The sequence below is a fragment of the Protopterus annectens genome, chromosome 1.part2 (genome assembly GCF_019279795.1).
Source record: "Protopterus annectens isolate FY-2018-M chromosome 1.part2, PAN1.0, whole genome shotgun sequence".
NCBI lineage: Eukaryota > Metazoa > Chordata > Ceratodontiformes > Protopteridae > Protopterus > Protopterus annectens.
The window spans coordinates 831,396,491-831,408,807 of record NC_056727.1 but is presented as its reverse complement, the minus strand read 5'-3'; the positions used below and the strand labels follow the sequence as shown (position 1 = coordinate 831,408,807).

Here is a 12,317-nt window from a genome sequence, read left to right as displayed (position 1 = left end):
TAGAATTAGTGCAGGCTATGTACAAGGACCCAATGACTCAAGTATGCACAGTGTTTGGTCTCACAGAGGGGTAAACCCAGTGGACCTGGTTTGCACCAGGGTTCAGCTCTGACCCCATTGCTGTTCATACTGGTGACAGACTACATCAGCAAACAAGTTGGAGAGGACAGATAAAGTTACTGTATGCAGATGATGTGGCATTACAGGCAGACCCTGAGCAAGAACTTCAGCAAAGGATAGGGGAATGGAATGCAAAACTGAAGGCACATGGGATGAAACAAAGTACAGATAAAACAGTTGAAATGGCAGCAAATAATGGAAATTAGAAGAAGCTGAGAACTGAGATAGAAGGGAAGATACTGGAACAGGTTAATAGCTTCAAGTATCTGGGTACGGTAGTTGAGGAGAAGAGAAGTCTGAATTAAGAGATCAAAGCTAGAATCAGAGGGGCTGTAGCCAAATGGCATAATAGAGTGTCAGGTGTAGTGTATGACAGAAGAATGCCAAAGAAACTGAAAGGTAAGGTGTACAAAACAGTGGTGTGACCAGTACTACTGTATGGTACAAAAACCTGGGCAGTAAAGACAGAGCAAATGAGACAGCTAGAATTGATTGATATGAAGTGCCTGAGAAGAGTGGTAGGATGCACACAGTAGGACAGACGAAGAAATGAAGACTTAAGAGCAGAAGCCAAAGTAAATTCAATTGCAGAAAAGATCAAAGAGAACAGATTACGGGAGTTTCGGCACATGTAGAATAAAGACGATGACAATCTGGTGAAGAAGATTTGGGACAGACAGGAAGAAGGTAAGAGGAAATAAGGGTGTCCAGCAAAGAGGTGATGGATTATGTGAGAAAAGATTTGACAGTCAAGCATGACTGTCGAAGAAGGCAGGAGTGTGGCACTGAATCGAGAGAGATGGCGACACTTAAAACAACACCCCAACCCCATGTAGATAATGGAAAAAAGGGGGCTGATGATGATGATGATGCATACAGGCTTTCTCGATGATGTTTCCTATTTGCTCTAGATATGCCCCTACTAGCTGACCATTTTCCTCTGTCAGTTGTCTTCAGGCTGCCTGGCTTCAAGATAGTCTAAGGAACTGAAAAATACATCCATCCTTTATAACACAATGCACACGAGCTGAGGTCATATGTCGAATATATGCCCTCGGAAAGGTAAAGCTTTGATACCCTGGCCGGATGTTAGCGACAAAAATCCATCTGTGATGAATACTGCAACAGTGATCAGGACACCTACTGTTATGATAAGTACTTACACAACTGTACTTTTCTTCAGGCTACCTCAACTGCACATGTGCCAAAGACAAAAACTTTTCTTCTGTGGCCAGATGCATAACTACTTCAAAATGCATACATCAAGTCTCAGTCCAGTCAGCTGTTCAAAAATGTTACACCGTGGAATGTTACATCTGCAATATTGCTTCGAATTGCTGCCTCTTACCTGATCTTCCTGCCACTGCACAGAGTGCTGTACTTTGTTATTTAGAAGTTCCATAGCTTTACGCCGTACTGATGGTAACTGGTTTACCAGTAATCCACGAATTACTGGTACAAAAGATTCTGTAGGTAGTAGGGCATTCACCTAGAAGGAAGTAAATAAACAAAGAAAAGGAACAGTAAATGACTGTTCGTCAAGCATTAACACACTCCACTGTAAGGGTTTTTCAATATATGCTTTGCAAAACTGACACAAACCTACTCCCAAGCACCACCTACCACTACTCACAGACATACCACTTGATTGCAATACATCATAAGGCAATAAGGACCAGAGTGCGCCAACTTTTCCCACTCGGGAATATCCAGTAGATTCATTAATAAAACTCACTGTGCAGTGCCTATGAAAGTGAATATAAATATGCAGGAACCCAGATTCTGTGCTACTAATAAAAATTAAATTAAATTTTTTATTTCTTTTTACTGGTAATGATTAACAGTTTCTGAAACTGCAACATTAACATAGAACTTTATACTTCAAAATGGGGCTTGAACAGATCTTTTTGTAGATTTCATTATTATGAGCAAAGTAAATGCACACTGTTGTAGTAATATTTGGGAATATGGCTTTTCATTATTAATTTTTCATATCTGATGGCATTAATTTTTCATATCTGATGGCAAGAGATGTTTAGGAGGAAGTATATCATTATTTGGCATAACACAGTGGTATCATGCCTCTTTCTGCTCCCTTCACTGGTGAGAAATCTACCTGAAGTGAGGCTGCAGCCCAGTGCTCATCTCCAGATGTACAGCACTAGCCTCAAGCCCACTAAAACACTGCACCAGCTTTAGCCATCTTCAGTTCTTATTTCCCTCAACAGTGGGACGATTCCATTTCACATCAGGACACTCCTGGATGCCCCAAGCACTCACAATTCACTGAACTTTATTATTCCAATTAAAAGTACTCAAGTTTATTTCACACTGCTCATACAAGTCCAGTTTCCTGAGTTTTTCTTAAATTATCTATATTTTTATTATTTACGGGCAACATCTCTGGACTGTGTGTTCTTGGGTCTATCCTTACTGAAGTCCTAGCAAAAATGAGCTCACAAAAATCAACTGATGCCAACAGACGTACACACAAGGTGTTTTCTGTGTTGTGTTTGATTGTGGAACACAAAAATTATTCTTTGTGAAAAGGAATATTACAAAAATAAGCAGGTTAAAAGCCCTGAAGGTCTACTTATAAGCCTGAAGAGAAGAATGAGTCAGATGAAGTGAAAACTTCTGCAAAATCCAGAAGGTCATCTCAAAGCAAGAAAGAGCTCTTGATGATGGTAGAGTGTGTGTGTGTGTGTGTGTGTGTGTGTGTGTGTGGGGGGGGCATTAAATAAAAGTTTTAAAGAGAAGAAAATGGAGACAGAAAAAAATTAACCCCTCTGTACAGATGAAGGTTATGTATGTGGAAATTACAAGTGAAGTGAGCTACCTTTACTGGACTATTATCATAAAATGCAAGTTTGGAATAAAAAAGTGAAAATGGATGAAAGTTCACCCAACACAAGCTCCATGTATGAAGGCCCTTTTCACTATATACTGAAATGTCTTCAAATGACGACAGAATAAATTAAGTGTGGCAAACAGGACGCAACACAAGATTCACAGGCCAAAACTACCTCATTTTTTTCCATAATGCAAGCTAAACTACATTCTAGGAATGAAAGATTCCACTGGGTTTCTGTCGTCAGCTATGAAAAGGTTACATGCAGTGGATTCTGAGGAAGAATACTAAGTGGGTACAGCTGAGCTTCTAGTGTGTCATTTTACAGAGGACAGATGCATTCTCTGGCTCATCAGGTTCATCTCAAGGTACATTACTCAAAGTAAGAACTGTAACCTGAGGGAGAAGTCTTCTTAATGGAGAATAAGAAAAAAACATGCTCCTAAAGAATAAATTCTGAATTTAAAAGGGTATACCAACCCCCAACCTTGGCTTAATTATCCCTCTTCCTCCTCAGATAACGCAGGCGCCAAGCACGGAAATGGTCTGGTAAACATTGTAGGACATAGATAACCACCAGAAGCTACTTATAACCTGTATAGCAGATCCTAGAATGGTGAATTTAATGGTACAGCCAATAAAAAAGCTTTTCAGGTAAGAGTTCTGCTACTAGACAAAGACAGAGCTCTAGACTTGAATGGCAAAGATGATCTTGATCTACATTATGCTATCAGGACTCACATATTAAATACCCACATAAATATTTGCTAGGGTACAACACTGACAAACATGCACAGAAGGTTAAAAGACAAGCTTCCAGACAGAGAAGAAAAAGGAATCACTGCCAAGCTGAATAAAGGTGGTACAAGGTAGGTGCAACTATAATACTCAACGCCTCAGCCTCTGGGGCTGTATGAGAAGACATACCTGGATATTTACCCTTAAGACACACTTATGAATTCAGAGACTCAGCAGATTTTAATGCAGTTAGAAAGGAAGCAAAAATCTAGTAGAAACTGTGAAGAATGCCAGCATAGCTAGATATAATTTTGTAGATAATTCTATGTCAATGTAAATATTTATATAATCCACAGGCTTACCTTTACAAATGTAAGAAAACTAAATGTAAGAAAACTGTTATATGCTGAACTTCAAAAATGTAACCATAGTGCACCCTGCTGGAGGAAAGCTGTTAAGTAAAGAATTACCACTGTGTTTGATCTCAAGCTCGAAGACAGGATGTTTGGACCAGCAAATTATTTCTATTGTTTTAAGACAGAGATAATTTCTAGATTTTACATGTAAAAGTGTCTTTTATTGCTGTGACTTTCTGGCCAGGTGCAGCTTACAAATAAATGTAAATTCTGAGTTTCTGTTAGCCTGGGAACTAAAGGAGAAGTGATCAAAATTATGTAATGTGAAATAAGTCAGTAGTACTGGGTATTATCAATTTAAGACTTTCTCAGAGAGAAAGATTGAGCATTTTGCATCCTGATCTGGATCTGACAACACTCACCAGCACTCGCTTGCTTGCTCTGTATGCAAGTAGTATTTAGAACAGTGATTTCTCTTAGAGTTGGATAGAAATATAGCCAGATTAGCCTAGCTGATTTCTATATTTATGTCAGACTATCCTACAATATGTTTTAAAAGTTTCCTGTGATCTCTGAACTCTTGATTAGCACTGTGTTGAATTGATGGGATTTGTCTTCTGCTTTATTTATTATTACATTTTTTAACCTTTCAACTGTGGCTGCTTTGTGTAGAGATAATTTAAACTCTTGGAGAGTACTTGCATGTATTTGGTGATAATGTCCAAGCCACTCCAATAGTCTTGCTGTTTTTGTTACACTTACTATTTGGATAACAGTAATATTACACAGTGAAATTGGTCATCCTTTGGGAAGGGCCTTATAATAGCTGAAAATAGTGGTTGTTGGAAGTGATTTCTACCTTCTAGTCTGGACAGAAGGGGGCATAGCTGGAGAACCTGTGCCAGCCTTCCCCAGGAGTGTCTGTGTGTTTGTATACAACTCATATCTCAAAGTGTGTGTGTGTCAGCTACTTGGGCAGGGACACAAAGGACTGGCTGGACAGAAAGGGTGCTGGAGGTTTTAGCTTGACCACTTGGCTGAGATCTGGAACCTATACCGGTGCCAGTGGGGAGTCTTATTGGGGAAACCAGCCCCAGACTGACTGCGATCTCTGTGCGCCCTTAAGGGAAATTGTACTTTACTGTGTGTGCACTTGTTATCCTTCCCAATGTGCACACCCCTCACTGGTGCTAGTGGTGAGGATTGAAGGCTCCTTGATTACTGGGGCCAGTGCAGGGGCGTCACTAACATGAAACAGATTTTCCAGATAACTGGGCTTGAGAACAGAAACCTTCCTTTCACAATAAAAAAATGCTCTTTGGAAAATTAAGGGGAAGAAACAACCTAAATAGTCTACAGATGCTAAACAAAAGCTTTTATCCAAAAACTGGGTCATGTAGCATCCTACAAGTTTCTCACCACCTCCTCATGCTTCAGTCAAGCCTCCATTCTACTACCATTTTCTCTTTCCTTACATAAAACTACATTTGTAAAAGATAAACAGGTATCAGAAGTAATATCAAAGGGATATGTATTTAATTCATCTGCAAGAGTGCAAGGAATGCTAGAAGCCTTAGAAAGTTACATTTTTCTGGCCTAAGATTAGATACAGAAACAGTTTTACAGACAATGCCACAATAACATGACATCAGAGAAAGAAACAAAGAAAAAGAAAAGTGGAAAATGCACCAAGTCCAATTATAATGCTTAAATTTGAGGATTCAGTAGTGGTCTTCAGACAGACACTTGATTCATCATGCAATTCATCTTCCTGGTCATCTCAGTGTCTCAGCAGGCACACTGATGGAAGGCACTGGGGCCTAAGGTGGCTCAGCACAATGCTCACAGTTACTGCCCATAAAGATCGCTCATGAGGAAACACCACTGCAACTACCATAAAAGTTCGTCTGCCCAAGATTTGCTTGATGACCCTTCAGGAAACTGTAAAAAACATAAGTCCTTCAATTCTCATGGAAGCAACATGCAGTATATGTCTTTTCTCCAAATTTCATGATTCAAAAAGTTTCTTGAAAAGGAAAAAAAAAGATGAGAAGTGGCAAGGCTCATTCTCACATCTCCAAACTAGCAAAGGTGTCTTGGATATAATTTCTGCTGCAAAGGACCTCTGAAAACCTCTTAAGGCATACAAACAAGGAGGACATGCTTTACCTTTAGTAAGTGAGACGAATTCTACATGAAAGATTTTTCTTTTTAACTTGACAGCTTGTAATCTCTGTGGAGAGGATTCCCGCAAGCAATGATGATGGAAGCAAAAAAAAAAAAATGCCACTAGAAAATTCTACAGTAAGAGGAGATGGCTTTGGTATGTATAACAGACAGGCACACAGTCAGGATCTGTTGATCTTCTTTATATTCAAGGCTGTGCGTAGTCTATAGGAATCAAGCTTAGTACAATTCATAAACACTCACACAGCAACTCTATCAGCTCATTTGTTTGACAGATTCCTTCCATCAGCTTACTTTAGACAGACACCATTACTTCTAAAAAATTTTTGCTTTTTTTAGGCCAAAAAACAGAGCTTGCCATTTATATTTCTTCCTGAAAAAGTTGAGCTTGCATCCTCTTTTGAAACCATCCATTCAGTCGGGTGACATCAAGTACATTTCTTAGAAAATTCTGTTAATGGCAGTAATTTTTCTACAAGGATTTTTTTTAAATGCTATCCCTCCATTGTCCACTGGCTTACTTGATCTCCCTGACTCCAGCATCCAGTGTCAGTTGGGAAAGAGGCAAGTCATTAATACCCTCTCCCACAATTCTCCCCACTAAATAAAAAACACTGCCTAAAGCTGACTTTACTGGACCAACTGTGGTGTAAGCTTCTGTACATCTGTTTTCCACAGCGAGAATGTTGTAAACTATTTTTTATCAAGTACATGATCCTTTGGATCACAAGTTCAGAAGATGCTTTATTAGTTTGCCCCTAAAGGATGCTCCTGTTCATTTACTTAGCTTCATCTATTAACCATGGTAGGTGAACAACTCCATTAACAGCCCCCCACAATTCATTATTAAGATAGTAGACACTCACTTCCATCTCTCCAGTTCCTGGGATACTAAACACAAGTCATATGGAGACACTTAGGATTAAAATCTTTACAACATAAAGCCAGCGAACACTGGCACAGCAAATTCAAAATTACAGGCTATGACATGTATCCAGGCTTATCCAGTAATCCCCAAAAACGGGCGGTCACTAAAAACAGACTGTCATTTATGCCTACAGAGGTATCAGCAAATACTTGACTCAGTCTATTCTGCTCTGCTTATCTTCCAAAGCTGGAAAATAAATGAGAAAGAGTCCTGTATGTCTAAATGTATTCATACCCAGGTGCCTTTTTAAGCCTAGTCATGTGTTCAAAGGTAAGAATCGATCCTTGTACCTTGTCCCTCTGGGTTAAACCCCTTAACCATTATGTCAACCCCCTATATGAACAGACAAAATTATCCAATAGGAGAAGAATGCACCTAGTTCAAAACAGCTACTGAGCCGCACTGCATTCTCTTCTAGGTATCCAAGCAAGACTGTGGCAATAAGTGTTTGGGATTCACTCTACCACAATAGCTACAAGTAAGGCTTTTTTTCAGGGATGCATCTGCAATGTTACAGGTGAGACTGACACCTGCCTATGTATATCAACATATTACAGATGGGACTGCTATTCCTAAGGCAGGCAGGTTCCTAGAACTGTCCGCAGTGGACTGCTATGACATTTTTCCACCTCTCATGGATCTAAGAAGGTAAACTTAAGTATACTACCTGAATGACATCTACTGTAGTTGGCTGCATTCCAGGTGTTCATGGACTAACTGCCTGCAACTGAATGGTTGTACATGTATTTGAAGTCAAGCAGGCTCAGATAAAAGAACTCTGTCCACATACACATTCGAGTAAGCACATCTGGAGACTGGCAGTGTGTGAGCTTCCACATCAGGTTAGGAGATGGGAGCTTGCATCCATTCAAAAAAGCTGCTTTGTAAGCTTTACCATTTTCTTTTTGGAATGCAAGCCACCAAGGAGCAATGAGAAACAATTCTGAACTTTTTCTCTCTCTTCTAATAGCACCCATGGAATCAGAGGCAAAGTGTACAGGAATTTTCTTTACCAGTGAAAAGAATGAATGTATCCACGTCTAACTTTCTCTTGGCATGCTGAACTGATAAAAAGTAGGGAAGAAATACATTTTTCTGGTTGTCAAAATTGTTTGGTCTCATGTCAGTCCCATTCTGGAAGACCCTGGAAAGTACAGTTGTGTACACTTACCATAAATGTAGATGTTCAAGTTCATTCACTGTTGCAGTCATCCCATTTGGGTTATCTGCTTGCAGTAGCCCTCAGTCGGCCTGATTATCAAAGTCTTGGGTCCTGCGTCGGTTGCTGTCTCATCTTCTGTGACTTCAGGTAGTCAGGGGTATAAAGCATGCAGCCGACGCCATTACATCAGTTTTTCTTGCCCCAGATGTCAGGTGCCCCCCATAATGGGAAACAATTAAATATAAATATACAAGGTTATACCTTCAACAAAAAAAAGCAAATACACCAAAAAGCTTTTAAGTATAGTAGAGGAGAATAGAGGTATAGCCAAAAGAAGTCAGGGGGCTGGAGGGAGGGTAACCAGGACTGCAACAGTGAATACACTCGAACATCTACATTTATGTTAAGTGTACACAACTGTACTATGTTCTTCGTGTTTCACTGTTGCAGTCATCACATTTGGGTAGATTCCCAAAGCTAAGGATGGGAGGAGGAATTTAGATAGCATTAGGACCAGCTATAAGGCCCTGCAAGACTGCAGTGGCAAAGCCAGCTCTGGATTTAGAGAAGATTTACAAATGGTAATGCTTGGTGAAAGTATGTACAGAACTCCAGGTAGCGGCTTCTAGGATGTCTCTGGTAGGGACACCTCTGAGAAAGGCTGTAGAGGTAGATGCAGCCCTGGTTGAATGGGGTCTAATCTCCTGTGGGATAGGGTTTTCCATGGTGATTATAGCAGAAATGAATGCAATGGCCTATCCATTTAAAAATGGTTTGCTTTGAAATAGCCTTCCCCTCTGCTCATGCAGCAAATGCCACCAGCAGTTGTCCAGATTTTCTTTGAGGTTTAGCCCTGTCCAAGTAAAATCCAAGTTGTCTGTGCACATCTAAGGAGTGCAGTATCCGTTCCCCTTTGTTCTGTGGATTAGAAAAGAAGGTTGGCAAATGAATTGACTGATTAAGAGCCACACTGGATACCACCTTGGGCATGAAAGAGGGACTGGTCCTGAGGGACACCCTGTCCGCATGAAAGATGATGAAAGGCTCCACTGCCATAAGGGCCTGTAATTCAGATGCCCTTTTGTTGAAGTGATTGCTAAAAGGAACGCTGTTTTCCAAGAAAGGAGTTTTAACTCTGCAGTTGCAGCTGGCTCAAAAGGAGGAAGAGTGAGTTTTTCCAATATAAAATTAAGGTCCCAGGCAAGAGTTGGGGCTCTCCTGGGTGGTCTTAAGTTTTTGGCCCCTCTGAGGACCTGCTTGAGCAGTGGGTGAGATAAGAGGCCTGGTTCTGTGTTGTAATGAGCTGAAATGGCTGAGGCGTGAATTTTGATGGAGGAAAAGGAAAGGCCCTTCTGAAGCATCTCAGTTAAGTATTGAAGAATCTGAGGTAAATTGGGCGCTGCTGTTTGGTTCCAGGCACATAATCTTTTCCATTTTCCAGCATACGATTTCTAGTACTAGTCCTCCTTGCCTCCAAAATGACATCCAACACTTGTTTACTGAGGGATGGTAACGGAGAGATTAGGTAATTAGCCAGGCTGCCAGGTTCAGGGTTTGAAGCTGGGGGATGCAGAATCTGGCTCTCCTGCCGAGACAGCAGGGTAGGAGTCTGAGGTAGGTGTCAAGGGGCCAGCTGTGACACACTGCGCAAAAGGGGGTACCAGTGTTGGCGTGGCCAGTCTGGTACAGTCAGTATCATCCTTGGTTTGTCCTCTTTGATCTTTAGTAGTACTTTGGAGAGGAGAGGCAGAGGAGGAAAGGCATAAACTGACAGATTATTCCAGCTGAAGGACAGAGCATCCACTTTCCAAGCTTGTTTGTGGGGAGACCTTGTGCAAAATTTGTCCAACTGATGGTTCTGGGGGGAGGCAAACAGGTCTACATCTGGACTCCCCCCCCCTCATTTGTTGATCAACATGTTGAAAATCTTTGGTTCCAATTTCCACTCGTGTAGGTCCATGAGATTTCTGCTTAGTTCATCTGCCAGTGTATTTAGTTTTTCTGGCAGGAACTGAGCCTGTAGATGCACTTGGTAGCTCAAGGCTGTGTTCCACAGAGCCATGGCTAGTCTGCAGAGGGGGGGGGGCAAGAATGGGTACCCCCTGCTTGTTTATGTACCACATAACAGTGTTGTTGTCCGTCTTTACCATTAATTGTCCTGGAAGAATGTGGTCCTTGAAGGCTGTCAGAGCATTCTGTACAGCTAACATTTCTTTTGATTGATATGCAGCTGCATTTGACTGGGGTTCCATTTGCCCTGAATGCACTTCCCTGCCAGGTGAGCCCCCCTATGCATAGTCTGATGCGTCTGTTGTTAGGGTTTGGGCGGCAGGGGGTAGAGTAAATGGTAGTCCCTTGTTTTGGTGGTAAGCCTCTGTCCACCAAAGGAATTCTAACCGTAGACAAGGTATGATGGGAATCATTGCTTCTAGATCCTGAGAATGTTGACACCATAGACTTTTTAGATACCACTGTATTTTCCTCATATGCAGTCTTGCATATGGAATTAGTAGCATGCACAAGGCCATGAATCCCAAGGCTTTCAGTATTTGCCTTGCAGATAGCAGGGTTTTTGTGGCCACTAGTTTGAAGTAAGTTGTCAAATGAATTTGTTTCTCTGGTGTGAGAAAAGCCATCTGGGAAATTGTGTTCAAGCTTGCTCCCAGGAATATAATTTGTTGACAGGGTACCAGATGTGTTTTTTTTTTCGTTTATGGTGTACCCCAGACAAGTTAACACCTTTTGTACAAATGGCAGACGATTCAGAAGTATGTCCTGGCTTTCTGCCTGAATTAGACAATCGTCCAGTTATGGGTATATTTGAATATTTCTTTGCCTGCAAAATGCAATGACTGGAGCTAGGCACTTTGTGAATACCCTGAAAGCAGTAGATAAGCCAAAAGGCAGTGCAGAGAACTGATAGTGCATGCAGCCTGCTTTGAAGCGTAGGTATTTTCTGCAAGATTCCCTGATTGGGATGTGCAGGTAGGCTTCCTTTAAATCCAGTGTTGCCAAAACCGGCATATTTGCCTATCATGGGAAGCAACTGGTGAAGAGTTAGCATCTTGAATTTTGGAATCACCAAAAAGGTGTTTAGGAAAGACAGGTCCAGGATAGGACGCCATGAGTTGTCTTCTCAGGGTACCAGGAAAAGTCTAGACTAGAAACCTTGTCCCTTTTCCTCTTTTGGTACAGTCTGAATAGCCTTTAATCTTAAGAGAGAGAGAGTACTTGCTTTTGAGCCTCTGCCCACTGATTTGGGGGTAGATCTGGCCAACTGTTTGGGGTTGGTAACGTGTGGAAGTGAAATCTGTATCCTTGGGAAACTATGTTTAAAACCCATTTGTCCTAGGTAAGGAGTTCCCAGTTTTTTGCTTGCAGAGCAATCCTTCCCCCTAATGGAGCAGTCAGTTGAAAAGTGCTTGGAAGTTTTAAAATTAAGTCATTGAGACCGCTTACCATAGGGGGGAGTCTTATTACTCCCCGATTTGGAAGTGGGATCTCCCCACTGCTTAGCCTGTGCGTACCTTGGGAATGAAGCCTGGGTGTCCTGCTGGTTCTGGGTTTGAACTGAGAAGGCCTGGAAGAGGCAAGAAAGGACCAATTTTTTTGAGGGCCAATGCCTACTAAATCTAGGAGGCTACACTTGTAAGAAATCTTTAACAGTTTGCATACATTTAGCTTTTTCCTGCATCTTTTTAAGAACTTCTTTTGCTTTGTCTCCAAACAGGCGGTCCTGATTTAAGGCAGCATCCAGCAATTTAGTTTTAACATGATATGGCAAAGACTGCCCCATAAGCCAAGCATGCCTTCTAAGTACAGACCCGGTGACAGCAGCCCAGCAAGATGCCTCTAGTGAATCAAAACCACATTGCAAAGTATGTTTTCCAACCTGTTCAGCAGAATGCGTTAAATCCTTATTTTCAGCACAATCAGGAATCAACATTATTTTCTGTTTAAGCAATCCAATAATAT

The 12,317-nt window shown here is 41.3% G+C and overlaps 1 protein-coding gene across 2 annotated transcripts in view; it reads right to left on the bottom strand.

Moving 5' to 3' along the window:
• The window catches only part of HEATR1 (HEAT repeat containing 1), a 1,780,420-nt gene that overhangs the window by 338,790 nt on the left and 1,429,313 nt on the right, over positions 1-12,317 (bottom strand). For both annotated transcript variants that reach the window (XM_044059100.1, XM_044059109.1), the window contains exon 35: positions 1,469-1,609. In XM_044059100.1, the coding sequence (XP_043915035.1) occupies positions 1,469-1,609 (141 nt within the window). The remainder of the gene's footprint in view (positions 1-1,468; positions 1,610-12,317) is intronic.